This window comes from Oryzias latipes, chromosome 5 (assembly GCF_002234675.1).
Source record: "Oryzias latipes chromosome 5, ASM223467v1".
NCBI lineage: Eukaryota > Metazoa > Chordata > Actinopteri > Beloniformes > Adrianichthyidae > Oryzias > Oryzias latipes.
Window position 1 is genome coordinate 18,021,233 of NC_019863.2, and position 26,179 is coordinate 18,047,411.

At 42.0% G+C, this 26,179-nt stretch overlaps 1 protein-coding gene across 4 annotated transcripts in view; it reads left to right on the forward strand.

Annotated features, from left to right (window-relative positions):
* pxn (paxillin) overlaps positions 1-26,179 on the forward strand; it is a 32,985-nt gene that overhangs the window by 3,007 nt on the left and 3,799 nt on the right. Inside the window, exons 1-11 of one of the 4 annotated variants that reach the window (XM_011475164.3) lie at positions 13,257-13,366; positions 15,722-15,894; positions 16,002-16,069; positions 16,291-16,433; positions 16,659-16,851; positions 16,982-17,126; positions 19,970-21,214; positions 22,732-23,001; positions 23,231-23,554; positions 24,458-24,616; positions 25,624-25,797. In XM_011475164.3, the coding sequence (XP_011473466.1) occupies positions 16,337-16,433; positions 16,659-16,851; positions 16,982-17,126; positions 19,970-21,214; positions 22,732-23,001; positions 23,231-23,554; positions 24,458-24,616; positions 25,624-25,797 (2,607 nt within the window). In that variant the 5' untranslated portion in view covers positions 13,257-13,366; positions 15,722-15,894; positions 16,002-16,069; positions 16,291-16,336. Of the gene's footprint in view, positions 1-13,256; positions 13,367-13,471; positions 13,621-15,721; positions 15,895-16,001; positions 16,070-16,290; positions 16,434-16,658; positions 16,852-16,981; positions 17,127-19,969; positions 21,215-22,731; positions 23,002-23,230; positions 23,555-24,457; positions 24,617-25,623; positions 25,798-26,179 lie in introns of those variants that run through there. The other 3 variants (XM_020703301.2, XM_011475163.3, XM_004068885.4) reach the window with 3 other exon arrangements.

The window sequence follows — 26,179 nt, forward strand, 5'->3', positions numbered from 1 at the left end:
CTGCATCATTGTTTATGGAGTGCCACCATGTGAAGAAATGTCATTTATTCCATGTTGAGTTGGACGTTAACGGTTTTTTCATGCCTGAGAGCTGAGTTTTCAGTCTTGTGGGGGGGTGGGGTGGGGGGTGGGGGGGGGTCAGGTTATCCCTGCCTTTTGTTAGAGATGCGTGTGTCTGAATATAGACCGACACTTAGAGAATCTGCTGTGGTTCAGTCTTGCTGCAGTGTAGTGACTGTGTAGTGACACACATATTAAGAGCTGGACCGAGAGAAAATGGCTTACTTTTGGATCCAATGAAACAAAGTCAATTCAGTCATTATTTTTTGCCCAATATGGACCTCGCCATGTTGGAGCCAGATGACATCAAAAAGCAGTGATTGGGCTGAATTGGTCTGAGTCATAAGTTCTATGGCAACTGCTCTTGCCAATCAAAAATAAGATTGTTGGAAGTCCACGCCCCTTCTGTTGAAAGCGGGCTCTAGAGAATCTGCCAAATGTTGGATTTGGGGACTAGCAGGAATCATATATAGTACAGACCAAAGGTTTGGACACGCCTTCTGATTTAAAGAGTTTTCTTTATTTTCATCACTATGAAAATTGTAGAGTCACACTGAAGGTATCAAAACTATGACTTAAAACATGTGGAATTATATACATAACAAAAAAGTGTGAAACAACTGAAAATATGTCATATTCTAGGTTCTTCATAGTAGCCACCTTTTGCTTTGATTACTGCTTTGCACACTCTTAGCATTCTCTTGATGAGCTCCAAGAAGTAGTCACCTGAAATGGTTTTCCAACAGTCTTGAAGGATTCCAAGAGATGCTTAGCACTTGTTGGCCCTTTTGCCTTCACTCTGCGGTCCAGCTCACCCCAAACCATCCTGATTGGGTTCAGGTCCGGTGACTGTGGAGGCCAGGTCATCTTGCGCAGAGATGTGTCTGCTGCTAGAACTCTGTGTGCCATTGACCTGCTCCTCTAATCTGAGCTGCTTTTAACCTGCGATTTCTGAGGCTGGTGACTCGGATGAACTTCTCCTCTGCAGCAGAGTTGACTCTTGGTCTTCCTTTCCCGGGGCGGTCCGCATGTGAGCCAGTTTCTTTATAGCGCTTGATAGTTTTTGTGGCTGCACTTGGGGACACTTTCAAAGTTTTCCCATTTTTGGGACTGACTGACCTTCATTTCTTAAAGTAATGATGGCCTCTCGTTTTTCTGTACTTAGCTGCTTTTTTCTTGCCATAATACAAATTCTAACAGTCTATTCAGTAGGACTATCAGCTAGGGTTGTGCCGATGGACGATATCATCGTCCATCGTGATGGGTGACTGACATCCCGATGGAGAGACCACCATCGTGATGCCACGCCCCCGCCACGTTGCGCGTCGACATCATAAGCCGCGGTTACATGTACAAAATATCTTGATGGGATCAATGGTCGGATTAGAATCCAACCCCCCCCCCCGACGATGTCATCGTCCATCCCGATGGTTGACAGCAAACATCGTCAACGGCCAAATTAGGGGACATCGCCCAACCCTACTATCAGCTGTGTATCCACCTGACTTGTGCACAACACAACTGATGGTCCCAACCCCATTTATAAGGCAAGAATTCACACTTATTAAACCTGACAAGGCACACCTGTGAAGTGAAAAACATTTCAGGTGACTAACTCTTGAAGCTCATTAAGAGAATGCCAAGAGTAGGAACACTTCCCCCACCCAGAGAGTAAGAACGGTTATTCTGACAAATATGACTAAGTAATAACTGTTTATTTCTCTATCGAAGTCTGTGGGATTTTGACTTCTTTTTCACCAGTTGGGTATGCCAAAGTACATCTGGCCTCAAATACAGCTCTCATGGTAGCCTTGATTGGTCTGGTGCAGGCCTTTGGCCCGCTTTGCAGAGATGAACCACGGCACTGGCTCCTAGACTCAATAACAAGATAGTGGTGCTGTGAGTGAGAGCCAGAATGAATCCTGCTGCCAAAGGAGGAGTAAACGCCTCCACTATTGTATTGGTGTATGTATCAGCTGTGTCTGGGCAGGGACGATATAAAGAGTTTGAGCGGAACTAGGGAACCACACTCCAACCTGTGCTCCGTGAGTCAGCCCTAGGGCTTTTCTTGAACCTTCAACCAGACTGGTCCCTCTTTTCTGTCGTCTAATCTTGTTACATGACACCTCAAGTATGTCACAGTTGAAGTGTGTTCAGAATTAGACTGTGCCGCTATGAGCTGCTTACACTTTTTCTTAGCCCCCCCCTCCAATATGGGCAGATTAATTTTTTTTTTAAACCAGACGGCAAATACCACTGCTAATATCATCTGATTTAGTCATCGGGTAATATTACTTTCTTAAAAACCCTTCACTTGATCAGATTTTGGTCATAACTTCTAATATATGAGACTGAAAATTGAATTAAAGTTATTTTATCAACATTTTTTTTCCATAGATATTGAAAGGATGTACATTTTCATTTAGCACAGAGTAATAAAAATACACTGGTGTGTTTGTTTTTCCTCTGGGAGATAGAGTGGCTGAATCAATACTCTGCATGTCTTCCAGTATTGGATGTGGTTTTAGCAAAAGACGCCACTGGGAACACAAGGGTTGTCTGTACTGAAGTGGAGTTTAAAAGTATTTAAGCATTTCTTTGTTTAAGAGCAAACTTCCGCTAAGGCTGAAGTTCCTACTTTCAGAAACACTCACCATAGACTTCCTTTTCTCTGAAGCTTAAAAAAGCCTATGTGTCCACAGTGGCTTATTGCTGCGGGGGGGTCAAGTCTGCTTGGTATCATCATACATTTCCAGAGCTTGACACACGCACATGAATCACACAAGCAGCAAGTGCAAGAGCCATAAGCGTCAGAGAAACTCTGCTCTATATCTCCTTCTGGGTTTGTCCATCTGCCTGACTTTAAATCCAAATTCTTCAGGGTTTGAAACATATGGTTAACACACTCGCACACTTATGCACACATGCACACACAGGCATACTAATAAATGGACAACAAAGGTTGCATGCACTCCTGACCACAGACGGCTGGTTTGGACAGACTGGATAGCTGACTAAGCAGCAGCAGCAGCTCAAATCTCAGCCAACCATCCTGCAATCTCTCATGGGTCGATGCCTGCAGGACGGCAACTGCAGTCGGTTTGGTTTGTTTGAAGGAAATATAAGCAATCATGTTGGAAAACTTGGACTAATTATCCCTGTAGCTTCAAAACCATAAGTATACGACTATGCCCCACCTGTATCCTTTTTTGTGCGTTTGTCATAAGCAAAGAACACTGACCCTTTCCTTTGACTGCTTTACATCCATCCAGCCATGTTTTGACATCAGTAGCTGCCCCCTGTAACCTCTGTGCTTAAGGTGCAACCATGTAGTTCTTTACTGCATGTCGATGTCCCAGTAGACCAGCCAGCGTGCTCATCACACTAATGAAAAGACACACATTGACTTTTTTTTTTTTTTTATAAAAGTCCATATTTTTTTCTGTTTTCTGTAAAAAACATAAGATTGATAAGACAAACAAATTTAAAGACCCACTCTGATGAAAATCATGTTTTTGGTGTTTTTAACATGTTCTTGTAGCAGTTTTCTAATGATGGAGGACGTTTATAACAAAAATTAAGCGTAAAACTGCTTTTCTGAGTATTTCTTTCCTAAAATCACTGTGAATCAAGATTAGACGAATAATTGTTGTTGGAAAAAGCTTGTAGCTGTGACGTAGAAGCTACAATGGGCAGACAACAAGTTCCATTCTGATGCAACTTGTAGACGACTAGTTTTCCTCGTCCTAGCTGGCGTCTGGCTCAAAAAACTACCGGTATGTCCTAGAAACTGACTGGTTATAAAAACTCATAATTTAAACCACTGGTAACATTTTTACAATAAATCAAGAGATGACCAGAGTGAGACTTTAAGACAAAATAAAGAAAAATGTAAAATCTTCCATTTGCTCTGCAGCTACTGCTGGTCTCCCGCCTTCCCGCTTCCATGCCTTCCTTAATTGTGAGATTCTCATCTTCGCCAGCTTGTCACTGACAGACAGCTCAGTTGATGCATTGCTGCTGATCCTCTTATAAGAGCTGGAAAACAGCTGGTGAAACGATTTTATGATGGACCGTAAAGATGCCACAGCGATTGCGACGCCTGATCTCTCGCACATCAAAAGTAAACACCTTATGCATTATTGACTGTTCTTAAAAAGTGCCCTCTTTCATTCTGTAATAAACTTCAGCAACACAAGTGCACCTGCACACGTTTGTGGTCTTTCCTTAACTGGTAGCTGAGTATCTTTCTGAAGGAGTCGTGAGAGGATGCATCTTCAGGCTGAAGATAGCTTTATTTGGAAATGATCTTAAGCTCTGCAGGTTTGCAGCAGGTTTAAATAATCACTAACACACTGCTGCCTCTGCCCTATTTGGGATATAAAGCCATCACAGAGCAAGCCGTTGATGAACAGTGAGGAGAGATTGGTGGAGGAGAAGTAAGTGCATGTGGAAGTGTCTCAGGTAGCTAGCTGCAGCTGCTTTTGCACTTCAGTTTTTTCAAAGATCCCTGAAAAGCCTGATCCAGACTCCATTGATGTCTGAAATTGTGTTGTCGCTGGATTTATGGTTTGACATGTTTATGAGGGTCTTCTTCCTACACACATACAGTCGTGGTTTCTGGCACTAGAATTGGGCTAATTGTTTTCCAGGGCATTGATCTGGCTCTGCGGCCTGCAGTTTCCTGCTTTTTCATCATCTTCCTCTGTCCCCATCCTGCTGGATTAGGAACAAAGAGTTCTTGTTTTTTGGGGGCTGTGACCCACTTTAGTTTAGTCACAGCAGAACAAGACAAAACTGATCAACAGAAGGAAGAGGGAGAATTATTTATCCATCTGTGGCCACAACATGCCAGTCAGGGTGAAGTCTGCCCTTTCCTTCTGGAATACCTTCATAGATTTCGCCATTGTTCTTTGCAAACATTAAACCAGCTGCGAAAATAAGCAGAATCAAGGTCTATCTTCTATCTTAGTGAACTTTAGGGCCCGATTTCACTGCTAAATGATCCAAATTATGCTTTTATTTTTATTATTTATTATATATCAATACCGGTACTTTTTTCCCCCCAATTTCCCATTACAGAACTAATTTGGTTTGAGTAAAAAGAAAATACTGAAAATCACACAACCATTGATTTCAACTGAAAAAAAATCTATCTTTTAATAATAACATTAGAATTTATGCAGTAAAACCAACATAAAAGCTCCTTTTGGCCCAAAACATTTCTATAAAAAATAAGAGTAGAGCAGGAAGTTCATAAACAAATATCTTCTGCCTAAAGAATTGTTGGGTGGATTAAGGAGATAGAGGTAGTGCAAATTTGTTAAAGAAAGGTCATTGAAATGCCCAAAATACTTTGTCTAATACTCTGTTTGAGGTCATTATGCTGATGTTGCAGCAGCTGATTTCACCATTGTGGTCTAACGCGTTATGACCAAGCACTACCATTTTGATCTGGTCTGGGAAGCTGGCATTTCTTTAGAAGAGTGGTTTGTTCAGACGCAACTTTGCAAGGCCATTATTTTTATGTCACATGGGTTAATCAAGACTGTAAACCCCTGTAGATTCTGTGAACTTGTTGAAAAGTTTTTCTACAATTTTTGGACAAAAGGATATTCAAAAATGGCCCTCTGTAAGTACACTAACTACTTTGTATATTTTCATATCTTAGTATTAATTTGGAGAGGCCACCTGTACATTTTGTAAAGCTACACCACATGGCTTTGTAAAAGGAACATCCTTTCTTAACCCATAAGAACCCATGGTGACATCAGTGTAACAGAAAAAGATCAGAAATGGATTCTGTGGTCCACTTGGTTTGTGGTCCAGTGCACACAATTTAATTTTTAAGAAAAAATGTGTCTTGGTTCTCATGGGTTAAATTGATTTCAAGGCTTAGCATTGTCCACCTTATTTTAAATGTTGGAACAGCTTGACTGCAATGCATCGAAGGAAAGATGCAAATCATATCGCTCCTAAGAAGATTGTTACCAACACAAACTCTCTGCTTTTGTAGGCTTTTGATTGTGGGAAGCAGGAGGAAAATGTTTTCAATGTATCCATTTTTTAAAGACCCACTCTAATCATCTCATGATCTATTTTCTAAAAAGTTGTCTTTTCGTCATGATTATTAGCCAAAATAAAAAAACCTGTGTCATTTCCTAGGACATTAGTTTCTGCAAAGTGGCAGTAGTTCAGTTGAAATTTGCCTCTGAGTTGTGGGCGGGACTGTTGACGCTGAGTAACCCCGGCCCCCATTCCCTTTCCTGTTGCTTAGAGCTTTCTATTTACCGTACGCACTTTCCTTCTAGCTAACAGCCCCTCACACCAGTAACCTAACATTACTGGAGTAACAAAACTGCACCAGATGCCAGCTTCACAACAATTTGAATAAAGAAAGACTCAAAAATCCAATTTTTGAACCAAATCTCTTATTTATGTCCAAAACACCAAAAACATGATTTTCATTGGATTCGTGTTTCTTGTTCTCTTGAAAATCAAATTCTTTCATATTAATTGATAAGTTTTTTTTAAGTCAGTGCTTTTGATCTTCTTTTTAAATTAAAAATTTCGGATTAAAATCAAAATTATTTGTAGTAAAAATTGATGAACATTTTAATTTTAACAAAGTTTATTTGAATACATATAGCATTCAATTAAAAAATGTAATTGTGCCAGAGAGAAAAAAAAACAAAGAATTAAAATAAGGATTTTATTTTCAAACTTATTTTGTTATTTTGGATATTTTTACTGGTGGTTGTTGAAAAACAGGAATAAAAGGAGTTAAAAATTCTTTAAAGTAATAAAACTTTACAGAACAGATAGTCACCATTTAATCTTCTCTACTTAGAAGCTTTGCTGACATCATAGATCAATTTTAAAATCACATTTCTTGACTCACTCAGGGCGTTTGCTGTCCTCCCCCACCTGAGTCCTCTCCTCTGGTGCCAAGCACCTCTGAGAACTTTCTGGGCAAAGTGTTAGATTCTGGACCGGACCATGAGGAAACCCCCCCCCCCCCCTCTCAACTGTGCTGACTTTTTTTCATGTTCAAAGGAGCAGTCTTTAATGTCAGATTAATGTGGATTCTGGGTTTTATTGGAAGGCTTTTTGTTATTTCTAAACCTTTGGGAGTAATCTTTTAGAACCTACATTCTTTGAAGGATTTGACATCTACGTAGGTGAGACTGAACTGAAAGGAATGTGGTAAATGGCCTTCTTTAGTTTGTTTATTTTAAAGCTAAGGGTGTTTTATCACCTCATTGCTGACTTTCTGTGTGCAAGTGTGCATTTGCACTAAAGTAAATTTATCAGCATGCTGTGAGGAGACTGCAGCTGTCTCCGAGGAACTGAAGTGGGATGAGTGTCAGTCTCGCATCTGTGCTTCCATCACATTTTTTAAAAACAATCTGGATTGTAAAATCTCTTTAAATATGTTTTTCTTTAACAACCTCAACACAGAGAAACACACGCTCTAGCATGAAAGGAGGCAAATCTTTGCCTAAAATACCTTGTGTAACTTATAAGTTAGCTACTAGGATGCACCAGGTAGATGAGCTCTTAAACTAGTAATGTCCTCTAATTATGATGATGCCATTTTTTGCCAAAGATCCGTGTTGTTTTCTAAGACATAGCCTTGTAAGACAAAGTTCAAGTAAAAACAGGACTGTTGGCATTGAGCAACCCACCCCCCATTCCCATCACCCACCTGGTAATGGGAATGGTGCAGCGGTAGGGGGGTCGACCCATGATTGTGAAATTGCAGGTTCGATTTCTGCCTTGCACACCGATGTGTCCTTGGGCAAGACACAACCCCACCTTAATAATAATAATAATGAATTTTATTTATATGGCGCCTTTCTAGACACCCAAGGTCGCCTTACAGATAGAAACAATAAAATACAGTTAAAAGAAAGACACATTAGTTAAAAACATACAAAACAATGGAATCATAAAATTAACTAGGGTGGGTATGCTTTTCTGAAGAGGTGGGTTTTCAGATTTTTAGCAAACTGTGTGAGTGAATTCATGTTCCGCAGACCTGGGGGCAGTGAGTTCCAGAGCTGGGGGGCAGAGCGGCTGAATGCTCTGCCCCCCATAGTGACGAGCCGAGCGGTGGGTGTAGCAAGCTGGAGTGAAGAGGCAGACCTAAGGGAGCGGGTGGGAATGGCAACATGGATAAGGTCTGACAGATAGGGGGGGGCGAGGTTATGGAGGGCTTTGAAGGTCAAGATAAGGATTTTATAATGAATCCGGAATGGCACTGGTAGCCAGTGAAGTTTTTGTAGAACAGGTGTGATATGCATAGTTGAGGGGGTTTGTGTTATGATCCGGGCAGCAGAATTTTGTAGCAGTTGTAGTTTGTGAATGGTTTTGTAAGGGAGTCCGGATAAGAGGGAGTTGCAGTAGTCCAGACGAGAGGTGATGAGACTGTGGACTAGAATGGCCGTGGAGTGAGGACTGAGAGAGGGGCGGAGACGGCGGATGTTTCGGAGGTGGAAATAGGCCGTCCGGGTGATGCTATTTATGTGGGCAGTAAAGGAGAGAGTGCTGTCAAGGATGACACCCAGACTCTTAACTTGTGGGGAGGGAAGGATGGAGCAGTTATCGAAGGAAATGGAGAAGTTAGGGAGTTTATTTAGGGTGGTCTTTGTTCCTACGATGAGGAGTTCAGTTTTGTTACTATTTAATTTAAGGAAGTTTGCAGTGAACCAGGATTTTATTTCAAGAAGGCATTTGGAGAGGGAGGCAGGTGGAAGAGTGGAGTCAGGCTTGGAGGAGAGGTAGAGCTGGGTGTCATCTGCATAACAGTGAAAGTGGATGTTGTGTTTACGGAAAATATAACCAAGGGGAAGAAGGTAAATGATGAATAGCAGGGGCCCTAGGACAGAGCCTTGGGGCACACCTGTGGTAACTGGAACTGTGGGAGAGGTGAATGACTTTAATTGTATGAATTGCGTGCGGCCTGAAAGGTAGGACTGGAACCAGCTGAGGGGTAGGTCTGTGATGCCAATGGTTGAAAGTCTTTCCAGAAGGATGGGGTGTGAAATTGTATCAAAAGCAGCAGTCAGATCAAGTAGAAGGAGGATGGAGGCTAAACCAGAGTCAGCGGCGAGTAGAAGGTCATTAGTAATTTTAAGGAGGGCTGTTTCTGTACTGTGAAATTGACGGAAGCCAGACTGGAGTTGTTCATATAAATTATTGCCTCTGGTGGTAAGTTGGCGCCAGTGTTCGGTAGTGGAGCCGCCACCAGTGTGTGAATGTGTGTGTGAATGGGTCTGTTCCTGTAAAGTGCTTTGGGCCTTGTAGGTAGAAAAGCGCTTTATAAGTAAAGGCCATTTACTATTTACCATTACTCTCCTGCTAGCCTACAGCATCTAACGCCCAGAATGGAGCTGAGCACGGAGCTTGTTGCCTGCCGAGTCTATTCTTTTTAAACAGCATTTTTTTCGACTGCTCCTAATTCACAATGATTTGAATAAAGAAATACTTGGAATAACAGTTTAAAAATAATTGTCTTTATTTCCTCTGTCAACAGAGAAATGCCACAAGAACATGTTAATAGCTCCAAAAACACGATTTTAATCGGAGTGGATCTATAAGAAAGACAGTGATATAGTCCTTATGTTCTCTTCTCTTGCTTTTGTGGTTGAAATGTCATATGAAAAAAGGCTTGTAAAAAGAAACGGGTCGCTTATGATTTTAAGAAAACTGGACAGCAGCTGATTAATAAACTTTGTTGTTGAGAAATCCTTTAAATAGTTTTTCATATGGAATACTTCATGTACTGCTAGAACTAAGACCCAATACATCTACTCCTGTTGTAAGGTAGGAACAGCCTTACAACCTACATCCTTTCTCTTTTATGTTGTTGTTATTTCACTTATGGTTTAATCTGAACGCAGCCAAGTCATTTCATTTTTTTTGGTTATTTGTTGAAAGGTCAAGTACATACATCCAGTTTTGTATTACTGAATAACTCCAGAGAGCTGGTGTTGGAACCCTAGAGGTGTATCATTGTTGCGTGTAGTGGAGCCCCAATGGGTGGTCTGTAATTCCCTCCTTTTGACTGGTCTGATCATCTATCATGTACTGCAGGTGTCTTGTCCTGGTGGTTGGAGTTGGGTGGGGAAGTATTTATAGCAGCCTCACTGTTTCTGGTGTGAATCACCAGGCTGCTGCAGTGTGTTCTCCCCTGCTCTTGTGTGTGGACCATGTACATTTGGCTTCATTTTGCTTCAAGTGATCACAGCTTTTTCTGTTGTCTATGAAGTGTAATGCAAAAACTCGATGAGTTCTCAGGCGATGCTGGTCTAGTTTTGTTGTTGCAGGCAGAGAGGGGGAGTTGTGCTTTCTTTGTGGGTCTCTGCTTGTGCTGCAGTGAAAAGCCATCCCTCACGGTAGAGAGGGAAAGGCTGTCGCTTTAGGTTCAAGCTCAGCAAATGGCAAATGTGAAACCCAGTTTTAGGCGGTATTCTCAGCCCTCTGCCAACACTGTCTTTACATTTCTGTTGTCTTCCATCTGTCCTCTCTGGACCCTTTTTCCATCAGAGCATAGTTCATTGCTCAGCTGGTGCTCACCTTCCCCTCTTTTTCTGTCATATATGGAAAACAAGCTGAAGCATGTTAGGAATTTCTATCAACCGGTGAGCACCTTGCAACACAACAAAGAAATGGAGGAGAAAAAACAAGAGTAGAAGGATCCAGAAATGAGGTCAGAGTACACAGGTAAACTTGCTGCACAGATGGCATCTTATAGCAAGTTTCATCTCCTTAATTCCACGTAGGCTCACAGATCAGTGAATGCTTTGGCATTTAAGAACTTCAGAGATAAATCTTTTGGTGCATGCTATCCCTGAGGGAAAATACCCAGAAGCACTGAGCCTGCTGTCACTCACATGATTCAACAACCCCCCCTGCAGGCAGTGGAGCGCTGCGTTGTTTGCTTTAGATTTGATGACACAGATTCACTCAAATGAGCTGCTGGCAGCTGAGCTAAACTGACAGATATACATAAGTTATGTAGTTGGTTGGCTGGAGGAAAATAACTTAATCAACAGATAAATGTATTAATCAATTTTCCTAGTTAAAGCTATATTTTTTGTATTTCTTTTCCTAGCCAAAACTGTTTTACTGGTTTTTAAGTAAAATATTATAATTTTCTTAAAGTTTGAATATTGAATTTTAAGGGGGATTGTAATCTACTGAGTTTAATCTTGATGGATGATCTGCCTGAGCTGCACAGGCTGTTATTCTAATATGGATTTTGGAGGTTTGCATCTCAATTGCTTTGAACTATTTCGCTTTCAAAAGTCTGATTGTACCTTGCCTGTTGGTTAGTAGATTCCACTCATATTCAATGCTGGAAATGTAATCATTTTTTTTATCTCAATTCTTCATTTATCTTCCAAATTCCAGTTTCCTTTCTGTCCTTCGCTGCCCCACCCTCTCAGCCCACACTTTGATTCCCACTCTTCTTCTCCCTTTCATGCTTTCTTCTGCCACCCAACCTTCTCTTTTTATCTTCTACTCTCTCTTGTAACAAGCCCCATGAGAAGCAGTTTGGTGTAATTAAAATGCACACCATTCATCTGGGAGGAAGGGAGTCTCCATAATCAGTCAACCCACATTTTAGTCCTTGAAGATTTGGCTGCAAGGATCTGTCTTAGTAGACTACTCCCAGCTACACTTCACATTTCTGGACAGTTCTGGAGCCTGCTTATGTCTGCCCCTTTTCTGAAGGTACTTGCTCCAAGAGTTAAGGAAGAGGGTTTCTTTGTCAGACATGCAGTGTGAGATTTATCATCAATTTGGTGGGGCTGATGAGCAGATTGTACTTTAAAAGCCTCAAAATGCTCTCCAAGTTGTTGTTTTTTTCCATCTTACAGTGAACATAAACAATCATAACTTTAGCAAAAGATCTACTCTTTATTTCCCAGAATTTTTACCAGAGGTTGATTTTGAGATGGAACACTCCTGTTACATCTTTTCCTGCAGTTCCATGTTTGGTCACTAGAGAACAGGCCCTGTCTTTGCTCTGCAGTCTCAGCGTCATGGTATGCTTGCTTGGCAGAGGAGCCCGGCACACCTCTCTGTTTGTGTAGTTTGAGGATGGGTCGGAGCATGTCCACCACACTGCTTTGTTTGACAAAAACAACCCTGAACCCGAACCTCCCTGCACTCCAAGGTCTTCATTAAGACCTTATCTGCTTTCGTGGGAAATGAGCTGTTGATTTGGATTATCTGACTTCATCTCGGTCCAAGACCTCATAGTTGAGGACTACCCACGCACACACTCACAAACCAGTGCTGTAGTCTTTCATGTAGCCCGGAGGTACATGTTTGAGCACTAACTGTGTTTTAGAGCAGCAGCTTCCTCATAACCAGACCTAAATTCAGTTGAGCTCCAGAGCCAAGTTGATTACTGTCTCTTGTGTAAACCATCTGGTCCAACATCTGTTGACAGAGATCACAGCCAGCTGCAGTGAAACTTGGCTCTGACGTCAGTCACATCTGCACCAAACCTCACAAATATCCCTAGTTTTTGTAGTAAAATCTCAGTTTGTTTAAACTGTTTTGTATGCAAACTTTTTTGTTTCATTTTTTGTTTTGTGCTAATAACAACCTGCCGTCACAAGAAATATGTGTCCCTATAGGGAAGCGAATGGTCGTCTTCTTAAGCCTACCTGTCTGCACACATTTTATGATCTTCCAAGCATCTTCTATCTGTAATGATAATAGTGTTTTCCCTTTTGTTTTTATTTGTTTTTGGTATTTCTTTGCTGCTACTAAGCAGGAGTTGAGGAGCCGCAGAGATCTAGCTGCAGCAGAGTAAACAGAGCACTGTGCTGGATCTCAGATGAACCCTGTGGAATGCACCTGAGCGTCTGTGTCCGGGAAAGGGGCTCTGCTGTGAAACCCAGGCAACTGGCATGCTAGCAATGTTAACCATGTCAACCATGCTAATGCTAAGTTGGTCCAAGTGGCTCTGGCTCTGCTCTGACTCCTGTCTGTCTGGGAAACGTATGTTATTGCTGCACTGATGGTGCTGGAGTTCAACCCACAGCCACTTTGGTGGAATTGAACTCTTTAACACTCTTACATTATAGCATTGGAATTCAGTGTCTACTGAGGCATTAGTAAGTCATTAAACCTGGTCGGAGCTTGTGTTTGGAGTCTGAAGGAGGAGCCAATTATTGCCTCAACCACCTCAGTGAAGCCATTTCCTCACCTGTGAAGATAAGAGCTCTGCTTTCTGCTTCGCCGTGGTTTGGACTTGCTGCCAGTAAAGGTCGTACGCCTTTGTGTAAGTATTACCTCCCGTTGTGGCAGGGAAGAGATGAACTGTGACCCTTGGCATTTTATTTGAAGCCCTCCTTCCCCTCTCTGCTACAGCCATCTCGTCTGCACCCACCCTCTGTGGTTGTGCTGTGCTGTTGGTAGAGTTAGGAAAGGCAGTTCCTGCCTGGATTACACTTTTTAGGTTGCTCTTTCTTCCCTTTTACTTCTGCTCTCTCAGCTTTACCTTACCTCCTGGATGAACAGTTCTCTTTCTTAAAGGTACGCCTCGTGTCTTTTGTAGTTAGGAACTTTTACTTTCCTTCCTTTCTTTAAAAAGAGATTTTTTTCTTTAATATTTGCATGAACCAAGCCCAAAATCTGAACTTTTCTGCCTTTTTTACGCGTAATTTTTGTGTAGACAGCAGTACTGTTTACTTCCTGTTCAGTTGATTTCATGACATTTTGTAGAAATGTTCCTGTTTTGTTATATAAAAGGTTGATTTTACAGCAACTTTGTTTCTTTAACATTCCTTGTCCTGATAATGGTCATATTTTTTGGAGTTACCAAGTTCTGCCAGTGAAACTAAACCTGCTTTGATGCTAAAATAAGTCTAGTCCAGTACTACAGCCTGTGCTTTTTTTAATTAAATCCCTTCTAATGTTATGTGCCCTTCCACCTACTTGTTAGGACACCTAAATTAGTAGTTGTTTCCTGGCTTACGCTCTTCTCTTAAACGCTAAATGACCCCCCTCGGTCAGATTGTAGCTGTCAAAGTGTAGATGGTAAACATGAGCGCGGGCTCAGAGAGGACCACAGCTTTTGGAGTCGAGCATGTCCAGCAGTCGTTGAGTAACTAAAGGAGGGGCTGTGACACTCTGCATGATTCAACCTTTATGTCTTCAGTTCTGAGAAGTGTTTTACTCCTTATCCTGCGTGGCCTGTACAGACATAAGAGAGCGACGTGAACGTCATTCGTAAGACTTACAAAATAAAAGCATTACCTATAAGATTGGAGAGTTTAGATTTGTCTATTAGAGTTTGTGAGGTCATGGAATAATTAGCCATCTGTTTTGCTTAAACTTTGGTGAATTGTTGCAGTACAAAGAAATGAATAATTCTGATCGCAAGTATTGTTTTGTAAAATTGAAAGGGCTCTGAGATGTTTTATGCCAAAAGACTAAAGTGGATTTCATGAATTACTCAGGAATAATAGTAGTTTAAAAATGATGTAAGAAGAAATCATCTCAAGAGTCTCTGACTTCAGGGGCCACACTAAAAATGTGTAATGAGCTTCACCTTAGTCCAATAGACATTAAACAAACAGTAGTGCAGATACTGAAGCAGTTAAACTTTGAATGAGCAGAAGGTAGTGTTGTAATTGTATGACGTCCTCGTGCATACTGCATTTTCATTCATTTATTTCCATAATGTCCATACATGTTACATGCAGCATGTTAGAGGGGGTGTTTGACAACCACCCTCCCCCATCCCACGATTAAGTATAGAGAGATGCAATTAAATATTAAAATCCCCAAATGAAAATAAAGTTGGAACTGATGTTTAATATTGTTTTCCAAAACTGTTGGCAGAGAAAAGCTGTTAAAGTGGTCACACACACACTATCAATGAAGTGATTCATCCAAGCCCAACCCTGAAGTACATGTCAGTCATGTTTAAATGTATCTGTAAGTAATGGGGTAAAGACTGGTTTTCTTTTCCAAATGTATGAAACATCTGTGTTCATTTAAACACAATTTATTAAGCTTTGTTTGCAAATTCTGACAATCCTAATTATTTTAGTTTTTCTTGGTTTGGAGTGCCTTGCATTTATTATTTGTGTCTTGAGAGTACTTTGGTTGTGATTTAGGTCTTTATGAACAAACTGAATTGAAACACACACAAACCAGTACATCATCTTAATGGAAGGAACCAACAATACCAGACAACTCTTTTTTTCTTGACACCAGTTTATCAATGATGTTGGAAAGGTGACTTCTGCAGACTGTTTCTTGGTTTTGTGTTCCCCCTGTGTGATGGAGGCCTAAGTGTTTTTGAAGAATCATGTGCTTTTTGGGGGGCTCCTCCATCTATCTATTCATCCATCTGTCCACCCTCCTTCTAAACCAAATGAAGACCTTTGTGGGTCCGTGGTTGCTGGAGCCTATCCCACTTATTGTTGGACAAAATCCCTGAACAGAACACCAGGGCAAGTACATTTTTGGGGAGTTTCATACCAAAAATGTCAAGCATAGCATCAGTACATTCAATGATGTTTAGGTCAAGCTCCCTCAAAGGCTCAAACGAACCTGTGTGACTTAGCACAGGCAAAGACAAAGGCAGAGAATTACACGTGGTCATTTTTCTGTATTTTTCTCTTAGATGCCTTGTTGGCTGACCTTGAGTCCACAACTTCTCACATTTCAAAGCGGCCGGTTTTCCTGTCTGACGAAAGCGCCTACTCCATCCCGCTGAGAGATCCAGACCACGGAAACATTTCCTCCTCGCCCCAAGATCGAGCTGAGCAATCCCTGAATGGACTAGATGAGACAGAGGTGACTGCATGGACACTTCACATCTGACTGAGCACATAAATATTTCACTGTAGAAATGACTGTTGGTTTGATGAGTCGTCTGGATTGACCTTGCTTGTGTCGTTCAGAGAAGTCCCTGGTCTGGAGAAAGTAGCAGCCCAAGTCAGCCTGTGGGTGAGGAGGAGCACGTATACAGGTAAGGATGAAGGTCCTGAGCTGTGCAGGCTTGTTAAGTATCAGTGCATTACACAATAATGTTGAAAATAATTGTAAAAAATATGTCATAAGAAAATATGAAAATTTAAAAGCATTTACTCACAGTTTTTTTTTTTTTTTCAAACTTTACCCAGTTATGGGTGTACTAAATACTGCCCGTATAAAAAGTTGTAGCTCATTATTTGTTCTTTCTTGGTGCAGCTTCCCTAACAAGCAGAAGAATAGTGTGTCATCGCCAGCTCCTGCCATGAATTCGTCTTTGGGTAGCAACCTATCGGAGCTGGACCGCCTGCTGTTGGAGCTCAACGCTGTCCAGCAGAGCGCCCCCGCCTTTCCTATAGAAGGTAGTTAGGATTATTCCACCATTCATGAGATCCCCCTGTCAAGTTCCCCTGATGGAAAAAAGATGTCAGTGTCTGCTTTTGACTCTTCTGTTTTTTTGTGGTTTTCACAGTTGACATCACATCTGCTTCTGTGTTTTTTTTCTTTTGAATTGAGTCATATCAGCCTCTGTGGGGAAGCTTGGAGATGTTTCTTTTCTCTGCAACGCTACTTTTTCATTCTTATAGAAGCAGCACCACCACTTCCTGCAAGCGGCACCATCCACCACATCCAGGAAAATGGAGTCTCCAGCGCAGGCAAAGCCCATCCAGCAGCTTTGGAGAAGCCCAAGCGTGCCGCAGCAGCTCGAGGAGCAGAGGCCGTGAGGCCAAGTGTGGAGAGCCTTCTGGATGAACTGGAGAGCTCTGTGCCCATGCCAGTGTAAGAGAGGTCCATATTTAAGCAACACAGGGACTACAAACAAATGTTTTCATTAAAAAAGAAACTAGTTATGGAAGTTTGATCGATGTGATCATTTTTAATGTTTGAATAGACTGTTTTTTTCCATTAGTCCCCCTGCATTATCAGTGTCAGATGAAACAAACGCACAGGACGACACCCTCGGTCATCAGCAAGCCCGAATGTCTGCGTCCTCTGCAACACGAGAGCTGGATGAGCTCATGGCCTCACTGTCTGACTTCAAAGTTCAAAGCAACGTGAGTGCTCTTTATAGAGGTGGGGGGGGGGTGTAGTTTAGCTGTGTTGAGCTTTTCACACTTTTTGACTCTTGCTACATTGAGAGTTTGCACAACTGTCAAAGTTTGTTTCTTGTTTTTATAAGTAGAGATGTGTGAAATGCGCATTTAGCTTGTGTCTTAACTGCAGCAGGTGGTTCTCCCTGTATATCTGAGAACACTACCCAATAACTTTAAAACAGGGGTGTACACACTTTTAAAATGACCAGCTCCAAAAGATCTATAGATATTTAAATCATTTAAATGTGAATTTCATAAATATGTTCTTAAATACACAGACTTACTTTAAAAAGCTGGTTTTAAAGTGAATCACAAAGTTATTTTGAATTAAATGGATAAATTTAGCTGAATGTGTAAGATTACAACATGATAAAAAGTTTCTCGGTTTTTCTTCAACATCTTGTTGAATTGGACCCATGTGTTTGTAGTTGTCATGTCAACGGCGCCACAGCGCACAGTGTGTCGACTAAAGAAACATTGTGTCTGTTCTGTTCAAGGTACTTTTTGAGTTACTGACTCGGGCCTGTTGGAGAGAAAGATGAAGCACATAACACCTACGTCTGTCGATGAACGCTCACATTTTTCTGAAGTTTAGGAGGAACAAAAACTCTGCTTGATTTAGTTCAACACACATTTAGTGACTAGAAGGTGTAACGATTCATTCTGATGATTTAATTCATGTCATAATTTGTGGTTGCTGACACGATTCATAGTCGATTTTTAGTTGATTTTGAACGATCTGATTCACTAACCTAAAACCTGATCCAGGACATCTTTAGCCAAATATTCCACCAGTGTGACTCAGAAATAAATTCCTGGGTACTGAACAGTGCAGGTGAAGTTTTCCAAATTCCTCGTATTTCTTGCGAGAATAATCAAGTTTAAATTACATTTGCGTACAAACAAACAAACAAGATGTCAAATAAAAAAAGAAATTATGTCAAAACTATTCACATTTTAGTTTCCCAAAAGTTCAGTCCACTGTTGTTTTTGCACATCAAAATAATCCACAGGGAAAATTATTAGAACATTTCTAGCTCACTGTGTGGTCACATGACTTTGCTAAATTCAGTGTTTCCACACATTGGACTAGAACAGGGGTCGGGAACCTATGGCTCTTTTGATGGTCACATGTGGCTCGCAGACAAATCTTTAATTATACTTTTTTTTTTCATTAGACCAGTCCTTCTCGGGCGCGATGCGATGCCAGAGGCGCGCAGTAGTAGCGGTGCTTGGAGAGAAAAATTTGCGCCAGCATTATCAGTTTACTATTATCTATTATTTCACAAAGTTTCTACCAGCCGGAAACCTGTGAATTGCCGTGCCTAAAACTGTGCGCTCCCGTCTCTGAGAAAGAGCGCGCAGTTGCGGGGACGGGAGGTGTGAAGAATAAACCAGATAGTGGGGTTGAGGGGTTGTGGGGACAGGCAGCAGGTGAATCGCGCTGGGATTGTAAAAACGTGAAACCCACTGCCCGTCACTCACTGCAGTGTGTGAGTGTGTGTTTGGCTCCGCGTCTGCATGTGATCAGTCTGTCTCGCATCTACAGAACATTCAGACCTACGATCACGTTTAAAGTCTCAACGCCTGCATGAAGCAGAAACTCACCACGTATCAACCAACCAGACTAGACCATCAGCAAAACTACCACGAGAAATACTCATCATTTATTAGCAACAGCACAACAATGTTATTAAAAATAATCCACAGATTTATTGTACTTCAAAAATGTTGAAATTACATCAAATACACATATTCATTTGTATATTTAGTTTTAAACATATCGTTGCATACTGACTTGGACTGGATGGCTGTTGGGCCGCGTTGAAAGTTCTGTAGTTTATTGAACTGAGAGACTTAGAGATCTGATTGGCTCTCAGTTCTGTCGCTCAGCCTGTTGTTAGGTAGTTTGGACCAATGGGGTTCAGCTATGGGCCGAATTAGGGAAATGGGAGGGCTGGAGCGGGAGGGGGGAATATTAAGTTGGGAGAAATGCTCTCGTCTCGGCGGGAGAGATTAAGGAGTTGCTGAACTAATTGTACGGCGTTTGTTGCGGTCTACAGTAACCAGAATAAAGAACCTTAAAAGAGGTTACGTCTCCGTGCCTCAGTGTGGGAAAGGGACACTACATTATTGTATGGCTCTTTCGAAATTACATTTCAAAATATGTGGCGTTTATGGCTCTCTTGGCCAAAAACGTTCCCGACCCCTGGACTAGAATGACAGACTGATATTTTTTGCTGCCATTACATGTGTTGTCCACTGTGATTGGTCGTTTTTACCTTATAGTCAAATAAACCTACCACGTCTCAATCCAAATGGTATTTTCTTAAATCAATATAAGCAGGTCAATTCAATGACACAACTTGCCTCAGACAGATTGATCTGGTTGAATTGTAGGATTATTAATTGTTAAATCAATTAATTGTGAATTGTTACACCTCTAGCTGTGACCTATGTTCGATTGGCCGTCTTGCATGTCAATCAACTGAAGTACTTTGCGCCGTGGATGATAATTGGCTAACGGCATTTAAAAAAAATATAGGTATAGCTATATATAATGTTTATTTTTGACCCTCACTACCCTACCCTCACTTCCTTTCTGATGATGACTTGTATGACACCCCTGCTTTAAAACAATCAGCAGAAAGTTGTATTGATTCAGATGTTTCTAGTCTTGCTCTTCACCCTGCCATTCCTTTCATTCTCCATTCATTCTCTACTTTGCTGGTCTTCTCTTTTTTTTTTTACCCCTTTCTGTGTCTTGTCTTTGTATATGAAATGCGCTCATACACCTGAGACAGTCAGGCTCTCAGCTGTCTGTGAATTTGGACTCTGGGGACCCATTATCAGCAGCAGCTTCAACGATTGCTCAAGGAGAAACTGATCCTTCCCAAACCCCCCATAATGACTCAAAGAATACTCTTTTGCCCTCCGATTACACTTCCCTCTCTACCACACCCGTTCCTTTGGAGCTACACATAGACGAAGATTGGTGTTCACCTCGTACATCTTTATCTGGATCCACTGTAATCATTGCATCATCTAAGAGCCAGCAGAGAGATGTTGGTGGCAAAGTCACGTCTGAGTTCTCACACGTGGAGAACACCGGTGTTTCCAGTTCTTTGAATCCTCAGACTCCAAGTGACATCCCGTCATCGCATTTAATAACTAAAGTTTCTACCAATGCTCAAAACTCTAGTCCAATTGTTTCCAATAGTCCAATCACTGATTCTAAAATTTCCTCTCCTGTTCTTATAGCCAAGAGTTCCAATCCTGAAGTAAAATCTAAAAGCCCAGTCCCTAAAGGTTTCAGTAGTCCACACACAGGCACAGTGAGTGACAGACAGGTGATGGCGCCTACTGCTGTAGAAACAAGGCCTAAGGCAGCCAGTCCAGTCACTGTTCCCCGGTTGTCCAGTCCAGTATTAAGAAGTGCATCTCCTCTGACACTTCCATCTGTCACCTCAAAGATTGCTAGTCCTGACACGACTCGTAAATCTGCAAGTCCACTGATGATATCAAAAAGTCCTGTAACTGAACTGAAAACCTCTGCTCCTGAAACAGTGCCCAGGACTTCTTCTCCGTTAGCGCTGCCAAGGCTTTCTAGTCCAGGAACGCTTCCAAAGAGTGAAGCTGTGGTTCCTAAGACTCCTGCTCTGGTCGATAGAAAAACATTTACAGATCCGGGCACCAGTAGTCCCCGAGCTTCACCAGTTTCATCCACTGCTGCACCATCAAACAAGCTGTATGCTCCTGTAAACCAAGGAGGTGATGTGCTGGATTTAACGTGGCCGTGCCGGGAGCCTCTACTGGATGATGCTTTGGAGAAGGTCCTGGCTCCAGAGTCGGCTCGCCTGACTGAATACCAGCAGTCTGCTTGGGAGGAGGACGACTTCGGCAGAGAGGAAACGCTTACCCCCATGACCGAGTCCAGCTGGATGGATGAGTGTTTTACCCCCTCCAGCTGCCCCGGGACACCAGATGCAACGCTGGATCTGCCCCTACAGCAGCCATCTGCCGTTGAACGACTTTCTGCTTCTGGTCAAGTAGGCAACCGGCTCTCCCAAAATAAGCTGCCATAAAAATAACCTAAAGACAATTTTGCACCGTGAAATATTTGGACATGTGGCCAAACACAGTAACGTCAGTGTGACTGAATCATATGAATGTTGTGGTCTAATCTCACATGTAAGCTTATTTTGGGGTAGCGTATCTGTAAATATTGAAGAAGCTCAGAAATAGTTGTGCATTAGACTGCAGAGAAATTCCTCATCCTTTGCAGTGGGGTGCATGTCAAATCATCTTGCAGTTTGGAAATCGCTTCAGGGAGAAGTTTCCCTGCAGAAAACATTTGTGGCTGATGTTGAAAGCTTTGCTGAAAGATTGCCGGCTCATGTCGCTGCTTGCCTTTTTTTTCTCCGATTCTTTAGTTTTTGTATTCACAGTCTGCATCTGTACATTCAAGTTTGACATTTCTGTGAGAGAGGGGTCTTGTCTTGACTGTAGTTTTAGTGGAAAAATTAGGTTTTTATATCACTGATGGTCTTTAATCTTTTGCTTTGCTGTGGCATGGCATTTGGAAGAGCATTTTGAAATGTGGTCTTTTTGTCTTGAGTTGTCCAGCATGGGTTGTTGCAAGTTTTTTTTTTTAAGTAACAGAAGTCTTGGGTGGCTGTGGTGCAGAGGAAGAAAGGTTGATGCTCGCCATATTGCCCACCCACACATCAAAGTGTTCTTGGGCAAGACACAGAATCTCACATTGCTCCTGGTGGTTATAGTTATTGACTACAGTTCTACATAACATTCCTGCTTTTTGAAAAACTCAATTTCATGAAACTCCCACAACATTGTTTTAGTAACACAAACATTGATGGGTTCATTCTCAGCAGATTACGGGTCACTTTAAAGTCCCTCTCAAATCACCTTTTGATTTATTGTTTGAAGCTTTCCCAGTGGCCTTTTAATTATGAATAAACCAATTTTAGCTAAAAATAAAAAAAGTGTTGTTTTCTAGGAAATAGTTTCTGCAGAGCGGCAGGAGTTTATCAGAAATTCACCTCTGAGTTGTGGGTGGGACTCTTGGAGCAGAGAAAGCCCGCCCCCACTTCCTGTCACCCATCTGTTTACAAGCTCTTCCACTAGCTTACAGCCTGTCCTATGCCTATCCTAACATCAGCAGTGCAACAAAAACTGCCGTTCAAATGAGGAAAACAAAGACCTGCATCAATCTAGTTGTCTACAAGTGGTTGCATCAGAATAGAGCAGAGCCGGGAGCTTATGGCTCGCCCAGTGTATTTTGTACATAGGAAATACAGCAGTTTTTCATCAGCTCCCGATTCACAACAATTTTAATTAAGAAATACCTGGTTGAAAGAGAAAAGGCGTTTTTGGCATGTGAGTGTTCAGATTGTTTGTTTTTTACTTGTTTTTGACTGCTGGTTCTTGAGTGTTTTGCCTCTTGAATGAGATATCTGGTATGGGACTCATCCTGCTTTAAATGCAGGCTTGGATTTTTTGTTTTTTCTTCAAAAAGTCCCACATGTCCATATCATCCACTCTCCAGCTCAAGTCAGTAATCCGCCGCACCAAGGAGACGACTAATGTGCACCCAATGTTCAGGGAGGGGTTGTTGAGGCGCAAAATGGGACCAATCATTGTGAATAAAAGCAACTCTCAAGACCGACTCATTGAGGAGCTGCAGGGAAAGCTGGGGATTGGGCGAGTGGAGCGCAGGCGCAAACAACAGCCTGACGACTGGCTGACAGAGGGCGTCATCGTTATGTCCAACCCCCAGCGAACACGCGAGGAGGGAAGTCAGCCCTCTGTGGATAAGGTAGAGGACTGTAGCAGGACCGTCCTGAACCAAGTTGGACAATAAATATTTCATTGATGGCTTCAAGTAATTACCAAACATGAAATTTTCATTGCCACAGTACATTCAAATAGTTTCTGCTTTAGTCCATCTCTTGCATCAGCTTCACTTTCTCTCATGTCTCCTCTGTTTTTGTGCTCCGTCTGTCCGTCTGTCGCTCTTTTCTCCGCTGTTTCCTTCTTCCTGCCAGATCATCATCCCTCCCGAATCACCTGCCCCCCAGAGAAAAGTCCTCCCCCAGTCACCCCCAGCACCTAAAAAGCCACCCCCAGTCAAGCAGACACCTCCGCCGTTACCTCCTCCACCTCCAACCCCACCTCCTCCCCGAGAACCCACCCCTCCGCCCCCTAAGGACCCCACTCCTCCCCCACCCAGGGATCCTACGCCTCCCCTTGCCCAGCCAACTCCATCACCTAGCCCCCCACCCAAGCCACTCACACCACCCCCACCTCCAAAGGTCCTCGTATCAGTGGCCTGTCAGACAGATTGTGACCCCGTCTTCCCACCAATGCAGGCATGGATCATCTTTCCTTATCTCTGCTCGTCTCTAAGCCTCCTCACTTCCTGTCAGCTGCCTCCCAATTTACACTTTAACTTGAACTGGCATCATAAAGTTTGCCTGCTTTGACCCTTCAGGGTCAAGGCTTCTGTCCGTGGCATGCAGGAGCAACACTTTTAAGGTTTTGAGGGCGTCTGTGGTCTCTAAAGGCTTCAGGCGATCACTGATATCAGTCCAGGTTATGAGGGGCGTTGACACTAATGCTGGAGACACTGACTCCCTTTTCTAATTCTGACCTCTGATGGCAGCAGGAGCTGGATGGGAGAATTGAGGAGCTTAGGGAAAAGCAAAGCATTAGTTCTTGTTACACTAAGTGTCCTGCCATGCAGGGGAATGTTAGGCCTGCGGTGCAACAGAAACCCAATCTGCCACCTGACAGCACGGTTACCACCACAGTTATAACTCCTGCAAACAGGTCCCACTTCTTGTTGAAGCTAAAGGCTTCTTTTTTAATGACATTTATGTTATTGGGGTTAAGTGATGAGGAGGAGGAGTACACAAGAGAAGGTTAGTATTTGTTTTTTCCAGTAAGGCCATTTGGATGAGTGAGGTTTGTCCAAAGTGTTTAAGAGAAAATATAGAGCAGAGATGCTATTTTTTTCTCCTGCAAGGAATGCAGGAGTCGTGAAGATCCAATAACCTCACCATCTGAGGAGGCTTGTGTTTATGTGCCTAGGAGCACACAATGTCAATCCCCGCTAGCCAACTTCATCACATCAGAGTCGCACCTTTCGCTTTAAAAGAAACTTTTATAGCAGGCTCACGTTGTCTCGCTGTGGTCCAGGTGATCAGAATCTTTTGTTCTAAACAACGCAAATGCCTAAATACTTAAAGTAAACCCCTCTCTTTTTCCATCAGATCCAGTCTCAAGGAAATGCCTCGTCCAACGCTCCAGCAAAACCTGCAAACAAGCTGGACAACATGCTGGGAAGCCTGCAGTCGGACCTCAACAGACTGGGAGTCCAGACGGTGGCTAAAGGTGTCTGTGGTGCCTGCAAGAAACCCATTGCTGGACAGGTAACAATGAAGAAGCCTGCAGTTTGTGACCAAGAATCCTTTGAGTCTGAAAAAAAAATGTAGCCCTGCATTCCAATACAAGAACCCACCTCAAAACTGATCAGAACAAGACAAGTTGCAAGCTGCTTTGTGGATTGGTTTGTGTTTGGTCTGTAGGCTTTTTGAACTGTTGTTTAAAAAAGAAAAAAAACTTTTTCATATTTCTATGTAGGTCTAAAACGTTTGAGAAGAACAGGATCAGAAGATTCTCAGTCTGAAGAAGGAACCTGTCTTAAAACACACACAGTTGTTTCCAGTTTTTTAGTATTTTTAAGAATCCAGAAATGGATTTAAATTCTGAATGAAGCAAAATGCATTTAACGAAATTCAAGTCCACTAAAGTTCAATTTTAGATTAAACTAACATATTCTTGTTAAGTTAAATTTTATTTGTTGTATTTTCTGAAGTAGGCTATTTAAATAAATTAGTTCAGTATTTTTCCATTAAGTTAGCTTGTTTTTACTCCTATTTTAAAACATAAAAGTGCAAAGTTTTGTTAGTATTTAAACTTAGAAGTAGGTAATGCTTCTAAGTTGTCCTGCGCTCACAAAGGTTATGCATGGTGGATTTACCTGCACCAACTGCTAACTCTTACAGGTGTTTAGTCATTTTTGGTAAGTTTTTTTGTTTTGATTTAATGCTTTTAAAATGTACATTCTGGTTTCAATGAGTTTGAACCTCGCATTATGAGTAAAAACTGAGCCTTTGCTGTAATTCATAGAACTTATTTGACCTGTTTTAACTGCTTTTAAAGCAGAAATTTTTCTCATTATTGATATAATTGAGGTAAAATAATGTCAAATCAAATTTCTTCTTGAACAGAGATCAACAAAATGCAAATAGACAGCAAAAGTGTTTCTATTTGAAGTGGATATTCTTTGTGGGGTTACCAGACTTGTGCTTTGGTTCACAGTGTTCCTTCTGCTGAGGCTCATTTCATTTTAATGCTCTGTGTGTCCCCACACCAGGTGGTGACTGCCATGGGCAGAACATGGCACCCTGAGCACTTTGTCTGCACCCACTGTCAGGAGGAGATCGGCTCCAGAAACTTCTTTGAGCGTGACGGGCAGCCGTACTGTGAGAAGGACTACCACAGCCTGTTCTCGCCACGCTGCCACTACTGCAACGGACCCATACTGGATGTCAGTCGCGCACACACACCGCCAGATAGTCCTATTTACTTATTCATAGGCATTTGGTTGACTGGAAAAAAGTCTCAGATTCACAGAAAATTGAATTTCTCTTTCAAGGAAACCTCTTTGGAAGCAAATAAAGCAACTTCTACGTGCTAATGATAATTATTAGGTTCATATTTAACTGTAATTGTTCAGAGCTGCTTCTGTCACTGCAAATATATTCTGATACTTCTATGCATATGCTGTGAACACAGCTGCTGAAGTTATTGAAGGATGTGGTGGTTTTGCACCTCCTGATGGCAAAGCTGGGAATGACCTCCACCCTGAAACAAACTGGAGTTCTGAGTTGCACAAGCGTGGCAATTTCTTTAGAAAACATGAACATGGA